Source organism: Corvus cornix, chromosome 2 (genome assembly GCF_000738735.6).
Source record: "Corvus cornix cornix isolate S_Up_H32 chromosome 2, ASM73873v5, whole genome shotgun sequence".
NCBI lineage: Eukaryota > Metazoa > Chordata > Aves > Passeriformes > Corvidae > Corvus > Corvus cornix.
In genome coordinates this window covers 18,012,451-18,029,941 of record NC_046333.1, presented here as the reverse complement: position 1 = coordinate 18,029,941, position 17,491 = coordinate 18,012,451, and the positions used below count along the sequence as shown (strand labels likewise).

General features: G+C 42.6%; 1 protein-coding gene across 1 annotated transcript in view; it reads right to left on the bottom strand.

Moving 5' to 3' along the window:
- PIP4K2A (phosphatidylinositol-5-phosphate 4-kinase type 2 alpha) overlaps positions 1–16,949 on the bottom strand; it is a 106,386-nt gene extending 89,437 nt beyond the window's left edge. Inside the window, exon 1 of the mRNA XM_039549164.1 lies at positions 16,618–16,949. Within this exon, the coding sequence (XP_039405098.1) occupies positions 16,618–16,758 (141 nt within the window). The 5' untranslated portion in view covers positions 16,759–16,949. The remainder of the gene's footprint in view (positions 1–16,617) is intronic.
- Between the last annotated feature and the right edge of the window lie 542 nt (positions 16,950–17,491).

The window sequence follows — 17,491 nt, the reverse complement described above, 5'->3', positions numbered from 1 at the left end:
GTACTGTATTTACAATTTTCTTTTGTGGCACATATAAAAAGTAGCTGTCTACCTCACCACCAGTACACTTGCATGCTACAGATGTACACAGTCAGACATACTTAATGCCACCTAAATTGCAACTCTGGTACATTTTACAAATAAACTGTAGGAAAGGCACTAGTGACACCTAACATCAACAAATCATAAGCAGCATCTAAGATTTTAATTCAAGTATGAAATTTAATCTATTGAGACAAAAATGAAACCTTTCAAGCATTTAGCAGAGCTATCTACTAGTATGTTAGAGACAAGCATCAAAATTCTTGTCCCAAAAGCTTCATTCAAGTCTACTGCTCATTAGTCATGGCATGCACTAATACATAGCTCTTACAACAGTGTTGTAGAGAGAATCCTGAAAAGAGGAGGAAGTGTTAAAACTAACCACACTACCTGAAAGTCTTTAATATCAAAATGAGAAGTTAGTTTGCCACATACCAAGAAATCTGATGTGTATAATATCTCCCAAGAACATCTGCCATGCAGTCATAATTCTCTCTGGAGACCTTCATATGATACGAGTATTTTACTCAGGTAAGATATCAGAACATCCAGGTTATGAAAAATAGATAAAAATCAAGGTAGGTAGTGATGACTAAACTCTTGCAGAAACAGTGGTAGAAAGGGAAGCAGAAAACACCCCACAAAGCACAATACTGGCTCAGCTGCAGGTCCAGAATACTTTGGAAGTATTTGATGCACATGTCATACATGGAGTCAACTCAGCTCTGAATTCCTCAAGCCCACATCAAGATCTACCATCATTAAAGGAAGAGCTAGAATATTTGCACAAAGTGTGTGCATTACAACTCACACAGACTGGAAGCTGCTCTTGAAAGCACATCAGTCCAAGTATCTAAGTACCACCAGGTACCAGGTTTGATGTACAGAAGCCTAACAGCATAAGAAAGGGAAAATACTCATTGTCAGAATAACTCTTTCAAACTCAGAAAACTACTGTACAATACGATGCAGCACTACAGTGCTAACTTTGCTCATTGCCTTCTCCAATGTAGCTATGGCAGAGTAACCCAGCTTGTCAGCCAGATCTAGCCTCCCACCCCCTGGCATTCAACATGCCTTTTGTTGAGCTCAGCTGGTGACCTACCCAGACAGTAGCCAGCATCAAGACCAGCTCAGGCTGTGGTTTTTCCAGCCTTCTGCTTCCCAGCTAAGATCAATTACATGATTTGCCACTTGGCAAGTGGGAATAGTCCTGCCTCCTTTTCCCCTTTCTGTGAACAACCCCTTCGATCAGAAAACAAGTTGATTCAGCCCATGAATCCAGCAAAAATAAGAACAAAATAAAAGCCCAAAACACAGACTTTTTGCCAGATTAGTCTCTGGTCTTTTAGCAAGCTGAATTGATTTACTGGATCATCAGACAAATACTAGAGCCAGCATAAACTAAGCAATAGCAACTCAGCCTCCTTTTATTAAAGCCACAGACACAGCTGCAAAGGGCTTGATCAGAGTTATTTATCCCTGTACCTTAAGCCACAGGTAGCACTGCTGCTCTGCTGCAATTCATACTGCTGGGACACAGCCTAATAGAAAGACCACATGAGAAAATACAAATAGGTCACTCAGGAGAGAAACCACTTGAATCTGAAGCATGTCTCTTATTGAAGCGGCAGAGAGAGGAGACCTCAGTCTCTGAACAAAGGCAAATTAAAACAGCGTGTTGGACCAATAGTAAATGCTGAAGGTCGTTTTTAGTAAGCCAGTTAACTATTACATGTAAAACACACAGTAGTGCACATTGGCTGCACAAACATATGTAATTTCAATTACAGTTCTCTTTTTTCCCCATGTAAATACTATACCTGCTTGCCCAAGATACTTGTAGAGTAGCACTGCTGTGAGAGTCTTATAAGTGTACCCAACACGAGTGAAGTTAAAACTGGAAAGGATGAGACTGAAGGGATGCAAGACACCAAAGCCAAGAGTTTGCTCCTATCACAATGGGACAGACTCATTGTTCCTGCATCCTGCCAGGCAGCTCTGCCTGTCCCTTTTGCACTGACTGCAGTACTTGTCAGATCCCACCAGAAACTAAGTACTTAATTTCCTAAAAGTATTTTCTCCATTCTAGAAAACAGTTTGGCCAAAGGCACAATACTTAGAACAGTGGGGGGGAAAAAAAAGGAAAGAATAGAATCAAGACCAACAACTGCTGCTAAAAGGAGGTAAAAGTGAAGCAACATCTCAAAACGAACCACAAGCTATCCCTTCCAAGACTCCTACTAGGAGCATATAGTCAGAGTCCCTAAAGACATACAGATGCAAGCAAGCTAATATAGCACTACCTATCTGGAAAACTGTTATTCAGAGTAAGTAATAAATTGTCCCTCAGGGGAAAAGATTTACTAGAGACACAACCCTAGACTGGAAGGGGACACAGCGATGGAGGCATAAGTGATGTACATTCAAAAATAGAAGGGAAGAGACTCTAGGCATGGAGAAAAGGATATAATTTCTGTAAAGAAGACTCTTCATAGTCTCATATAATGTCACAAAGGAGTCTCATCAGAGGACTAATCAAAAGAAGTAGAATAATTCTCCCATTTCTTGATGACGAGGCAGGGGAACAGTTTTCTCAGGCTTCCTTATCACTTACTACAAAACTCACAACATTACAGACAGAATACTATGATGGACTAAGTCCAACACATACATTTTTAGGTTCAGCTATAGACTAAAACTGGTGTCAATGTCTCCCACTGGGAGAAACAGAAGCATTTCCAAGATACCAAAAGCTACCATGGATATGGACTATCTGTATTCCAAAGGGATTTTTACAAAATCCCATGCCAGAGACTATACCTTCATTTCCCTTACATTTTAGTTGCCTAGAATTTGCTGCATATACATCTAAAAACATTTCCCCTAAAAGACGGATATTTAAACTGCCAAAATCAGAGTTGTCCTATTTTACTGCTTCTTTTCTTGACATAGAAAGTACAATATTGATTAAGTGTTAAGAGACTTGGTATCTCTTGTTAGAGGACAACAAGCTCAAGAATAGAGGCGCTTATTAGGACAATGCTGTTGGTAAAACCTACAGAAGCAGAAACTTCAAGTAGCAGCTGAGAGAGATTTCACTTTTTCATCTATTGCTCCTCCTCTTGAGGATCACCATTACAACCTTCCAAGTTTCAAAATCACTACCCTCCATGCAGGGAAGAGAAACCAACAGCATACCAAAAAGGATCTGTTTCACGGCTGGCAGAGCCCAAGGCTTAGCCTTACCTCTGCAGCAAGGCATCAAACAGCTCAACTCCCAGCACTCTCTCTTGCCCACTGTTCCCAGCAGTGCTGGCATCCCATTCTTGTCCCTTCTGCTCCTCCCTGCCTGCCTTCACACTGGGTTAGTTTTCAGCAGGCAAGCAGCCGACCTGGCTGACCAGAGACACACACACACTGCTGGCAGCTGGGCTCACCTGTGGAAAGGACAGGTTTTAGGGAGGCCCACACTCACAATGAAGCCATGCTTTTATATTTAACAACTTGGCCAGAAATCAGAAAAACACAACCGAAAACCACGTAATCCCCCAAAGAAAATTCCCCTCTAGTCTGCAAAACACCCTTCCCCTTCCACCTGTGGAGTGTGAAGGTGCAATGCCAGCTTTAGATCCTTGGAAATCTTTAGGAGTGAAGGCATTACAGTGCCGTATTACTGGTGTCAGGTTAAGTTATTTCATACTTCCTGACCTTAAGTACACCTTGGAAGGGGGGGAAACCAATAAATAATTTAAATAGTTCATTAGTAAACCACCATGGAAAATTAACAAGATTAAATGTCTTTGGTTTCATACTGCTGGAGCTAAGTGACAAGGAAAGTGTCACTTAGGTAGAAGATGTTTATACTCACATAGGTTATATTTTATATTTACAATAGTCGTGCAACAATTTTGCAGTCATGGCCTGGATAACTGAAGATGACTAACAATGTTGTGGAGTTTTCATTGATGGTTAGCTTAACTCAGATTTGGAGTAATCTTGAGCTATTTTTTATTTCATTCAAATTTTTGGTGGCAGTTATCATTCCAAAACTTCAGACATCCACAGCATGGGCACCTCTCTCTAATCAGTCACCCTGGATGCTTTAAGAGCAGATTTCAGCATCCATGACCTGTGCCAGCTTGACTGGCCCAAAAGCAGAGCTGCAGGCTGGATTTGTTTGACTGCACTTCTATCACTGTTCCATTTACCATGCCCCTCCAAGGTGGCTGCAAAGCTGTCTGCTCACTGGGGGAGCTGTGAAACAGGTACCTTGTGCAACAGTGAGCGCTGCCAGCTCCACCAGAAGCCCCAGTCAGATACTCCTGAGCACTTTCCCTTGTGCATTACTTATGCAAATACATGTAAATGCACAGGATCTCAAGGCTTTAGAAAACACTTCAGAAAGCAGTAAGTTAATTAGGCAGGAAATCAGCTTATCTGTCCTGGAAGATACAGTAAAATTCAACAATACCAATCCTTTGGATAGTTCATTTAAAAAAAATTTAAAACTTGCAAGCTCTCCTCAGTTATGAAGTGACAGTGCTGTGACTCACTGCACACTGTTTATTTTATGTTCAAGGAGTCCAAAAGCTGAGCATTTTCACTGCTGGTTTGTCTCGCCCCTTTTGTCCACCCCACCTCAAGCTCTGAGACGCTAGATATATCTGAAAACTTAAATAAAACTTAGAAAAACTGCATGTTTTTCAAAGAGCGGTTAAGAAGTCTAGCACAAATTGTAGAGAGATTGATGTATGGCATAACTACATCAACAACTATGCAGTAACAAACTTTAGCATTCCTGGACTGAAACTTCAACAACTGAGACATAATTTCCATAAACTAAGTACCCTATATGGTTACAGCTCACAGAATAATATTTCAAGTATTTGACATATCAATGACTTGAGGAGAGAGAAAAACACTACTTCCCAAACAATTACCATCAGTCCATATTGCACAGTACAGAAAATCAGGATGCATCAAGAGCATGGAGCCAAGCTCCAGATACACTCCATAGTACCCAGAAAGCTGTGTACTTGCATCCCTCAGCAGAGCTGCCTAGCATGGGAGGTTATACAGCAACTTCTGTGAAAAACTTACATTCAAATCAAGGGGAAAAGCAGCAAGCATGAATCTGACAAACTAATTCTGAGCTCAGACTTGCCAGCTAGGGAAGCAATGGTAAGTTGCAGAGAAAATGTAGCTCAAGGACCATGCTTTACTATCTTGGCTCTCGGGTGCTTCTTCCACCTACTTGAAGCAATAGTATTAAACTTCATCATCCAAATGATCCACACCAGCTTGCACCACTATTTGAGTTTGTTTGCAATAGCAGGTGAAGAAAATCAGGGAAACGTTTGCAGTAAAACTGCTTGTCTTTATGAGTAGCTATACAACTTCATGTTGAGAACTCCACACAACCAAATCTGTGTTCTTCCTTTAATGAAGGGCCTAGGTTTATTTTTTAAATACAGTGCTTTCCATGTCAGAAATTAGTGTGTCCCAAATTAACTCATTTCAAACTCCCCCACTTTTTTATTACTTTTATTTTTTTGAGGAATAGGCTATATATATTTCAAGACTACCAGCGAGATGCAGATGATCCAGATTCCTTTCAGTTTTGCTTATCAAAAGGCCACTATTGGTCAGAATACAAGTCTGACTGAAGAACAAGCAATCCTGAAATCTCAGTTACCTGCTTATATGTGACACGGATCTCCTGGATGATGTCTTCAATTCAAAAGGGGTCCCATGGCAACACAAACAAAAGCAAGTAGGTTACTTCAGGTGTTACTTTCCACGATCTGAATACAAGGATGTCTATGCCCTTGTGTCCAGGTTTCAGCTGACATCTTTGCCAACTCAACTACATAAAGTAGTACATTAAAATATATCAATGTCACCTCGTAAATAAAAAAACCCACAGGATCTCTTAAGCAATGAATGCAGTTTTAAAGTGAATTTTAGCCTTGCTATTGAGATAATCATATGCACATAGCAACAGCAACTTCAGTGACTGAATTACTGTCTGCCAGCTAGACATATCTCTACATCCCTCATCTGTTTTTCATTTCTGAACTTTTCAGCATTGCACTGCCACAAGAACAGTATGCTATCTTGTGACAAAATCAAACAAGAAGAATGTTTTCATGACCCTAGTAAGTCTTAAGGCACATGGATAAAACAAGCATTTTTACACATCAAATACTATAAGGATGGCTTAGCAACTTCAGCAATACAAAGACACCCTCCAAACTACCTATCATTACGTACATTCTACTGTAAAACAGAAACGTGGCTTTTCAGGAAGGAGTCTCTACGTTTTGAAGGGCATTTATAATGGGGTAAAGAAGACCTCAGACACATTGCTCCAGAGTAGTTAGCAAGAAGCAGCCCATTGTAAAGGAGTCATCACCCATCAGAACCCAATGAATCTTCAGCTTTCACGTGACCAGCATATTATGCAGGAGCAACCACTACTTTCAGGCTCTTCCAGTAACTTCTTAGGTGCTTAACCTTTAATTGTGAAGTCAGTCACATTCAGCCAGGAACCTCAGCAAGTCATTCACAGGAAAATGAAAAACTTGACTTAAATATGAAAGTCTGGGAGATTTCCTAAACAAGACAGGAATATTAAAAATATCCTATTGAATGACATCTTCCAAGGAGAAAGTTGCAATACACTTCTCTGAAAGATTCATCAAGTACAAAAAAAACCCATCTGAAGAGTAATTAGCTTGTAAAGTGGACTAAAAGCACCAATACCAACCCCAGGTAACTGTTGTAACATGGGGAAAATAACCTCAAAAGGTGGGAGAGATTGTGGAGAAGGAAGAGAAATCCACCACAGTCACACCAAGAAAATGGCATAGTGCACTAGCAATACTCAAGATACTCAATATTTCTATACCGTTTTGCTTTGATGTACTGCAACAGAACAAGCAGAGGAGGGACAAGGGGTTTGGGATTCTGTGAGCTCAGAGACATCTGAACCCTATTAACATCCCTGAGCCAACATAGCCTGAAGGACATTGCTCACTCAAATGAAATAACCAGCCACAACTGCCTGCAGCTGTAGGTAGAAAGAGAAAGCAGCATTGTTGAATCAGCTGAAGCCCAAAATAACAGCTGGTAAAGCTGCTGTATCAGGAACAGAATGGGCAAGAGGTTCCAGAATCAGTGGCTGCAGTGCTTTTTGCCTGCAAGTAGGTATGTGGGTTTGTTAACAAGCATTAAGGTTTTGTTTCTGTAAATGACTTTTACCACCTGTCTTCTCTGAGCCTGACAAATATCCAGAAACCTTTTCTTGTTTGGTCCTGTCCACTGTGTAATCACAGGATAAGGCTGGTTAACATACCACACACTGCAAAGTGAATCATGAGTCAGACTGGAAGCACACTAATCTGACAATTCTGCTTAAGACCGAAAAGAATTATTAAACAAGAAAACTTCTTTTCAATTCTCCTCCGCTGCTGAGGGCAGGGGGGAACACACACTGAGAGCAGCAGGGAGACCCTAATTTGCATCAACCCCAAGGCACTGCACAGGAAGTTGGTGTTGAGCATCTGACACTGCATTTCAGTCTGAGTGAGTCATTTCTGAGTCCTCTACCTGCAAGTTTGCAGTGACTGAGACGGTTTGGTACGGACTTTCCAGTAAAGTCAGCTTGTCTGAGACTGCTGTCCTTCCCAGAGAGACAACCAGCTCTTTTGAATAGCCAGCTGAGACAGCATGTGCTGATACGTCTTTCCTCTTCCAGAAGTAAAAATAGATATCCCATTCCTCAACTCAACTGTTTTCTCAATTTTTGGTATTTTGCAACTTGGTCTCCCAAAACTAGCCCTATATTCAGCTCAAAATACAAAAAGTCAGAAAGACCAAAGTGGGAAGCTCAGAGATTAGCAACCTTGCTTTCATTATGTCAATCTTCTGACTTTTGCTCAGCTCCAGGAAACCGTAATACATGAGATTTGCACATTGTAAAGGGCCCAGCAACCACAAACTTTAACAAGTATTTCTCTCTTAGCTCCTCTAGAAAGTTTTGTTATAATCACGCAGAACCCAACCCAAAAGGGCGCCACACCACACCATAACACCAATAAACACTAACTACAGAAAACTTATATTTCTGAGAGAGAAAAGAAGCATACCGAATAAATAAAAAGCACAGCCAGCAGCACTGACATCATAGCCTGCTGTACCAAAAACACTTTTGGTACCCACATGATCTAGCAAAGGTCTACAAAACAGTGGGCAACATGATTATTGAGGCTTGGCACCACAAGCTAATCAGATATTTCTCAATTTCAGTTCAGTATAGTAAAACTATTAATAAGCCGCTTTCTTTTAACTCGTCTTAGGCTAACCAAGTTGGGTATTTTCCTCTCTCCCCCCCTCCAAAAAAAAAACCCCAAAAAGTCAGTGACTGCTACAGCCACATACTTGATAGCCTGCAAGAGACTATTTAAGGTAGGATTTTCAAGAATTGATATTGTTCAGAAGTTCTGCCAGATGTTAGCATTTAGCTCTAAAAGAAACCTCAAAAACTCCAGCCCCTACGAAACCATTACTACTTTTCTGAAGACATCTAGTCTCTGGACATGCAAGTTATGAAGTCAGATGGTTCTAAAAACCAAGATGTAGAGATGACCAGAAACCGATGGGTACAATATAGACACTTCTGTCTTTTTCAAAATACACAACTATTTCAAGAGGCTAAACTAGTTGAGAAAGGTCTCCTCATTGAAAGTGCAGAATCCACAGTGAGTTCTCTACTCAAGTGTGTTTTTTTTTACTGTGGACAACAGTTTAACTTGAGGTCACTACACATGAAACTGAGCTATAGATAGGAGATCAGTCAGAGCCCACACTAGAGCTATACAAGTCCCTCCAACTGTCCTAAGCTACTATTAAAAAATCACCTTAAAGTACACGTACATCAGACTCTTCCCTTTATGCTCCCTGCAGTGTTTGCAGTTCCTCTTTTAAGCTGGGACTGACACTTATGAATATGGCCTTTTGTGGTATACAACCCCTACCCCATTCACTTTTCAGCACTCGTTTTTCTGTTAGCATATCTCCCCAAATGAACTTGCCACAGGATCAGAGCACTACCAGAGAATGGAAACCAGGAGCCCCAGCTTTAATAGGCTTCAGTACTATGGAGGCTGTAGTTTGTCTAATCCTACGCTAGCTTAAACTGGCACTTCCTTACAAAGAAGTTATTTTCCTCCATCTCTTTTGTTTTTGCATCAACTCCACATTCTTTCTGCTGGCACAGCTGTTTGCATAGCTGGGCCATGAACTTCGATTAATTATGGTCCATCTAAAAAACTCCTCAAAATCCATTACTTTTATTGAATTATTACTTTGGAGCTGAGTAATAACTGATAAGGAAAACAGATATGGCTGAACTTGTTAACCAGGAAGACTGGAATGGCAGAGACTTGATTGATAAAATGCAAACACAGGTATAGCAGAGTTGTGTGACAGCATATGACTAAGACATAAGGAGTGAGATGAGGAAAAGTAAAAGACTAAAGACAGTTAGCTCAAGCAGCTGAAAGGTGGTTCTGCAAGTCTCAGTCTCACCAAGGAGCTCCACAGGCTTTCAATAACGGCACATATGGGAATGTGATTTTTTCAGTTTTGTCTTACAATCTAAAAGGATCATGCATATATTCACAGCTGTGAATATTAGGATTGCCTTGGGAGCTTACAATGCACACAAAAGAGTTGGACTAGACTAATTACCTTGCCTCAGCACACAAGGTAGCTGTTCACCAAGCCTGAGGAAAATCAAGTACTCTAGAAGATGTATGGTCATTAGGTACTTCTACTGCAAACTATTCAACCCCATCCTTTGAAGATAAAGCTAATGTTTTCTTTTCAGTTTGAGATCCATCACTACAGCATTCAGCTACTTCAAACAATTTTCACAACACCCTTATTAAGCAATCTCTCAACACAAAACCAATTAACTTATTATAGAACAACCCAGACTTTACAGGAAGATCATAAGACAGATGATCACGTAGCAAACCGCATGCAAGAAGTCACCATCTCAACAATTCAAAGCTAACCCATTTCACCACGTACCAGGATGCAGACTATGAAAACTAACAAGGTTTGCCATTACCATCCATAGCAAGGCAGCAATTTCTTGGACTGCTTCAACTATTTTGCTAAGTGCAAACACATGGTTTACCAACAGTAAAAATGAAGAAGAGAAACCAGAACTTGTGTTAGACATTTGTATAGTAACTACCACGTAAAAGAAATGGAAACACACAGAAATATGCCTTGGAAGTAAACATAAAATAATGAGTTCATACTGGAATATGAATACGTACTACTTTCAAACCTTTAAAACCTCATAGTTAACAACCAAGATGACTAACCTCTCAATAAGTCAAGATGTCCCTAAGCCAAAATGACTACAACTCCCAAGTGCTTAGTTTTGGCAAGATTACACTGGAGAGCTGTAAATAATGACTAGTTTCACCTTACTCGAAAGTTGTCATGAGGTTGCACAATGTACAGCTAGTGTATGGATCCCTAAGGCACAAGATGTTTTCAAGGAAGAACAGAAAACAGGACTGTAGAGCAGGAACTGAGAAATGGGGTGAGTCAGTTATTGTAAATAAAGTTTGCCACCATGAAACTACAGAAGGAAAATAAACATCTACCGGTCCCTGGCCAATGGGCATAATGCAAGTGTCTGCTTTAATGAGCAAGGAATTCAAAAATAATACCCTAGAGACTCTTAAGGCATCTGGTGCAGGATACTCAAATAAGACAACTAAATTGAACCAGCAAAACAAATTCACGCTGCCTATTTGCTTCACAGAACATTGTCCAGCCCTCTCTGCTGGGGTTAATGAAATTCAGTTTCAAAAACCCACAGGGAAAAAAAATGACCCTAGCCTTTGCAGCACCTTATCTTGTAGATTGGGAGAAACTACAGAAAGCAATTTTGAAACTGCTGTCAGAGCTCTTTCATAGCTCCTCCACTCTCATCCCTAAAAGAAGCTATTGTATGTGTCCCTTTCAATAGTTTACAGAAGGACATGAAATATCACTCCCATTTGTATTTCATGGAGGCATGTTTACAACCCTTAACCTAACCATAATATTTACAATTTTTAATTTTTACTAGTCCATCCACTAAGTTGCAAAAGCAGTATCAAATTAATTTCTGCAGTACACAGAGCTTGACACCCAAGAAAGAACCAAGTTTTCAATAAATTGCTCTTCCTGTTCTGCTTCCTTCTATATGCAAACATCTGGGCTGAGTGCCCAACTGACTTTTAAAATAGTTTTAATTGCTTTATTATCTGCTCTAATGTAATCAATGCTTTTTAATACATTGTTTCTTCTGGCTTCTTAGAAAGAGCCTTCTCCCACAGTCCAACATTAAACAATTCATAAGATGTTCTTATTTTCCAAGCTCACTGTTTAAAATCCTGATTAGTACCTTTAGTTTTACTTAGCCTTAGTTTTGAAAAGCCACTTATAACACAGCTGCAGCAGCGATGTCCTGCATTAAATACAAATAGTAAGAACACAGCTGTCAAGTGACAAGCAGGCCTCTCCACCCCAAGACAGTTTCCAACCAACCTGTTGTGCTGACAGCCAGAGCCATGAGTCAACATTATGGTCCCATATCCTCAGGGTGCCACCAGTCACACCATCATTTAAGACTGTATTAAAAATATGGACACAGAAGTTACCAACTCCTCTAACTTATGAAGGCATACCATCAGTACTAAGTGCTGTGGGCTTGTTTTCATCAACTGATCTCACCCTTTGTTTAATGAAAACTAATCATAAACATGTAGTTTTTATTCCAAAGGGCATAACGTAGTTTTCAATTATTTAGGTTTCATCTTTCTGTGGAACAATTCGATAACATTTTTTCAGTATAATTTTCCTACATTTACAATGTTTCAGGCTAGAAAGTTCTTAGGAGAGATGCTAGGTAAGTCAGGACTACGAAGTCATCTATGCCACAACCAAGAGGTTCCACTTTACCTAACAAGCTCTCCATTGACATGTTAAAACATAAGGACAGCCATTAATAAGTGAACTACTTGTGTATTTGTCTAGATAAAAGTTTGTAACAGAAAAGATCAGCAGACTAGCAAAAAAAAAAAAACCCCAAACTGAAAACTGACTAGAACAGACACTTTGTAGCTTTCTGCAGATACAGAAGCATTCTTAATGTGATCAAACATACCTTACTGCATGAGATGGGAGGAAAGATGCATTTACTTGTCATGCTCCTCTCCTCCCCCTCCCCCCTTCCCCACCCAGTTTCTAACTCTAAAGATGAAGGAATCCAGGAGGTACACTGATAGATAGGAGTCCCGCACCTCTCTTTTCGTTATTCTGTCCTGGTGTTCTCCACTTCTGTTAAAAAGATCAAGCAAGATTACAAGTGAGAGTGCAACAGTAGCATCAAGCTCACAGCGCCTCATGTGAGCAGTTGAAGAAGGTCATGGAGTTTATTACGTGTTGAATTCTCTAGACACAGAAAGTACACTCTTTCTGATGTACTCCTCAAAATGCTGGGGGGAAGTAATTTTATCCATGTATTCTTGTTGCTCTGCTTGCTTATTAGGCAGCAAGTGCTAGTGAGAAGTCAGGCACTGTTAAATTTTTGGATCCTCTTGTAATCTTCCAAGAAACAGATGGCGATTACAGATTCCAGGGGCTGGGGTGGGGGGGGCTGTTTGTTTTTGGTTGACTTTTTTTTTTTTTTTTAACTTGTACAGTATGCTCAATAACTTCATTAGGCATTCATGCTCTTCTACTAAATACATTTAAGTTAATGGTTGACACAGTAGGCAAGCTCTCCAGCAGTCTGTTCTTTATCTCAAAATCAGTTACAAAAAATCCCATTTGTATTAGTTTTCTGCCATCTTTCAGGGTGATGTTTTGAAGGGCCTAAACCTACAAATTCCCAGCTTTCCTAACAAGCTCCTAACAGAAGCAGGCAACCAATTCTAATTGCACACGCACCATCATTGTGCCTGGGATGATTATCACAGGATGCAGAAAACACAGAATCTGTGGCTTTCATTTTTAGGCACAGGAAATAAGGATGGAAGAATTACTTCCAAAAGCACTAGGCAACAAGTTACATCCAGCCACCTTCCTTCCCTCTCCTCCTTCCTACAGTTATTGGAAATCCAGCAGCAGTGACAATACAAAGGTAAGAGAGGGATGTTATTTACCACATCAGTTGTAAATGAAATACAATTACATTAGGTTGTTGAAAATATAGCTTTAAGTCATACTAACCACTGAGTTTAAATATTTATTTCAGTAGCACAGCCAGATTATCTTTGACACAGGGTAAAAGACTGAGATAAAATCAACTGTTAATGATGCAGATGCCTGCGAGATCCAAGCACTGACAATTAGTCTTTGCTGCTACAAGTCATCAGTATTATAATCAGATCTACAAAATGGGACACAGTTGCTTTCCCTTTCAGTTAGCAGCAAGCTTCATTCCACAGCATATGTCAGAACACTGAGAAGTGAATTTATGGCTCTGAATGCGAACACATTTTTTCTTGCTTTGTAAGATATTTGGGTAATTTCACATGTTTTCCTCTCACATGCCCTTTGAAGATATTACTGAATTTGACTGCATTACCAAGCAGGATTTTGCATTAGGTATCTCTCTACTTCTATGTAAACAGCAACTGAGAGTTGCTTACAGTTTCCTGAATGGGGCGGGGGGGGGGGGGGGGGGGGAAAGTAATTGATAAGGACCTTGGGTAACAGACATGCCTCTGTAAATTTTTTCCCTCATTAAGTATTCACACCTCTGCTGTCAGCCCTCAGCTTTGTGGCACCAATGTTCAAGTTTTCCCTTTAGACTCATGTTGTCTCCTAGGACAGGAGAGTTAAGAGAACAGTTTTTATATTTTTCCGTAACTTCTTCACACATTCAATTTCAAACTCTGAAAATCCTCCAAAACTCAACAACCAAATATAGTCCTGAGATTAAAAAGTTAATAAACCCACAGAAAAATAATCTTTTTCCTTCATATATTCACTAAGTGTTTCTTTCCAAAACATGCAGCAGTGTCAGAAATGTAGGAACTGCATCTCACGTCACTGTTTCGATATATACGTATGCCCCAAGACCGTAAGACTCAGAGACTTCTATTGTCTCATTAATAGATAGGCACTGCAGGTAGTCTTAAATACAATTTTTCAGATTATTACTATGTTCTAAGTTTAATTAGTATCATCATGAACTATGGTCTATGCTCAGTTCCTAGTCTAGCCTTTGCTTATAGATTTCTGTTTATTCTGCTGAGAAACCGAAGGATCCTTAATTCCTGTTCCTAATTAATCCACACACTGTTTGTATTTCTCCCATGAGAAACTCTTATTTGTGATAACAGAGTTAAACCATGCTGCACACTTATTTTCATTTGCTGGACAGTGCCACATGAAGTAGTACAAAATGACAGGAAAGGCATCTAACAGAGGAGCCTGCAACACTTCAATGCTGCCTTTTGGCCAAGAAAAGATGTTTAATTTGAATGTATCAAATTAACTTTTTTTTCCATGCTCTCTCATTCAGAGGGATTTCGCTTCCACAGGGCCTCCAAGCATTACTCATCACCACATTTTGCATGGGGTAAGGAAATGGAATGCTATCTGCAGAACACAACAGATATTCACACCTACAACCATCTTCTTCATGTGAAAACGAAGCCTCTTTTCTCCGAGCCTGTTGCGTTGCTGGCATTGTTTTTCAAGCCTCTCCAATGAAAGGATTTCAGTTCACAATTTTAAATCTTCTGCGCATGAACCAACACACTTTATTACATTTTCTAGTGGGAACAGCTATGCACACTACAGCAGATGGTTTGCAGGATGGTGATCGCATACAGTGTTGTGTTTGTCACTATTTACTTGGTTATTATTTGTACTGAAGAGGTCTTTCCTCTAGAAGTAATGGTATTTCCAGTGTGAACTCACATAGCAATGAGCTGTTGCAACAGGAAGATCTCTGTTTTCATCAGTGATCTTCCTCTGTCCTCAGGGAGACAGTGAACAGCTAGCACATGCTGCCATTCAGTACAAGTCACTCACCCTGCAATTACCAGCTTGCTTGCTTTCATTAAAGAGGCCTGTTTGGGAATTTTTCTATGAATAACACTAGCCACTAAAGAAGAAGCAAAAGAAATTTGTGTATTTATGCCCAATTCAGGCAAACAGAATATCATTTTTATATATTATAAATACATTATATTATATATATAATATCGACAATTAAAGATATTCCTGCTTTGTAGATAAACAACTACTGTCTTATCAGTTCATGACATAGGATGTCACTGCTCACAACTGACCTACAGAAAACTTGAAATCCTTTGTTACCATTTCCTACGGCTCACAGAAGTACCTTAAGCAGACTATTCAACTTCACTGGAGTTTCTCCTCTGTCTTGTATGTACAGCCCAAGCAATTCCCCATGATCCTCACTTCAGGTACTGTCCTGTTCAACACAGCTCTAACAGAGCTCAGTCTTGATGTACAGACTCCAGGCTTTGGGCAAAAACCACTGAAACATCCACAGAGGGAAAAAACCTCATGAGATATGGATGTGTAGGAAACAAAAGGAGCAGCGAGTTAATACTACAGGCTGCTCTGCCGGTTTCATGTGGCTGTTACAAAATTTGTAGTCTAATCTCAAATTGCACATTGACTTTCTTACAGGCTCGTTACACAGCAGCAGATGTAACCCGTGCAAACCCGACACAGGCGTACAGGCTTCGCTCCGCCAGCAGAAGGGAATACGTTTTTTGCTCAACTGCCCTGATACCCGATTTTTGGCGATCTTTGGGCTCTACACTTTTAACCTGCCACGGTGGCTATTTAAAGATGCAAAGCTGCGACCTGAGCCTCATAATGCTCAAACCATGTGACATCTTTACCAGGCTCCTAATTTTAACGCAGACCAGCGCCCGGCCGGGGGTTCTCCCGGAGCCCGGGCCGCCCGTCCCCGCAGGGTGATGGAGCACTTCGCAAATGGTGCAGTTCTGCCGCCTTACCACACCAAGCCCTTCCTCCTCCCCTCCCCCGCGCACACCAGAGCAGCGGACACTTGCCGAAACAAACTGCACGGACACTGGACGAACTTGGCCAGTTCCCATTGATAACCGGGATTTTTCCCAACTACAGCACATCCATGCGCCGCCCGCGCGCGGCCGGCGGCAGGAGCGGAGCTGCTCGGGCTCCGCTCACAGCACCGTCCCCTCCCGCTCGCTGCCACCGAGCGGAACCGCGGGGCGAAAGGGCGGACACGGGCTACCGCAGGCACTCGGCACGGCCCCGCGCATCACCCGCGCCGGGCAGGGCACTGCAGCCGCTCCCCGCCGCACTCGGTAAGGCGCTCCGGCCCCGCCGTGGCGAGAGGCGGCAGCCGGCGGGGGGCTCCTGGCGGCACGTGCCTGCCGCGGTGCCGCCCGTGCCCCTAGAGCCCCCGGGTGCGATGCCCCAGCGAGGCGGGCGGTCTTGTGTGCGTCGAACCGCGGCGCTTACCGAGTGGTTGACCCCCCACATGAGGACGCTGAGCAGCGGGTCGCTAGCCCGGAACAACTTCACTTTTTGCGCCACGAAGTGCTTTTTCTTGGTCTTGGTTTTACTCGCCATGACGGGCACGATGCTGCTGGGGGCCGCCATGGCGCTGCCGGCGGCAGAGGTGGAAGGGGCTGGTGTGGGGCAGAGCGGCGGGCGGGCAGGACCGAAGGACAGGGGCGGTCGGCGATCAGCGCCGCAGCCCCGCGGGCAGGCGGTCAGCGGGCCGGCAGCCACGGGACGCCGAACGCATCCCGGCCTGGCGGCTGAAATGGCCCCGCTCGGCGCGGCGGCCCCGCCCCGCCCCCCCCGCGGGGAGCGGCCGCCGCCCGCCCGCCACGCACAGCGCGCCCGCCCCGCCCCCGCGGGAGCCGCGGAGCGTCGGCTCTGCCGCCCCACTGCGCATGTTCCCCGCGCGCGGCGCCTGCGCGGCCGCGGGCGGTGAGGGAGTGGGGCCGCCCGCGCCTCCCTCCCTTCAGGGAGAGCGGCCTGCGGAGATGGGTTGCGGCTCAGTGCTGCCCGGGGGAGAAGGTGGTTCTCGTCCGCTGCCGTCCGCTCCTCACACCCATCTCCAGTTCTCTGGGAAACCAGGCCTGTCGTCGCCCTAGTCTTTAGCTAGCTAGTCCCTCACACCGTAACTTCATGCGGTTTGTGTGATAGTTACTCCGGTTTCCAGTTCCCTCTCTGTAAAGGGACCTGTAGGAATGAGTGGGATCTCTGCAGGGCTTTACCAGCTGCTCCCGCCCCAGCTCGGCTCCCCGAGCAGAGCGGTTCCTCACAGCCGGCGTGCAGTTAATACAGAAAGCTTGGTCCTATGCAGGAGTATTGCACCCCTGTG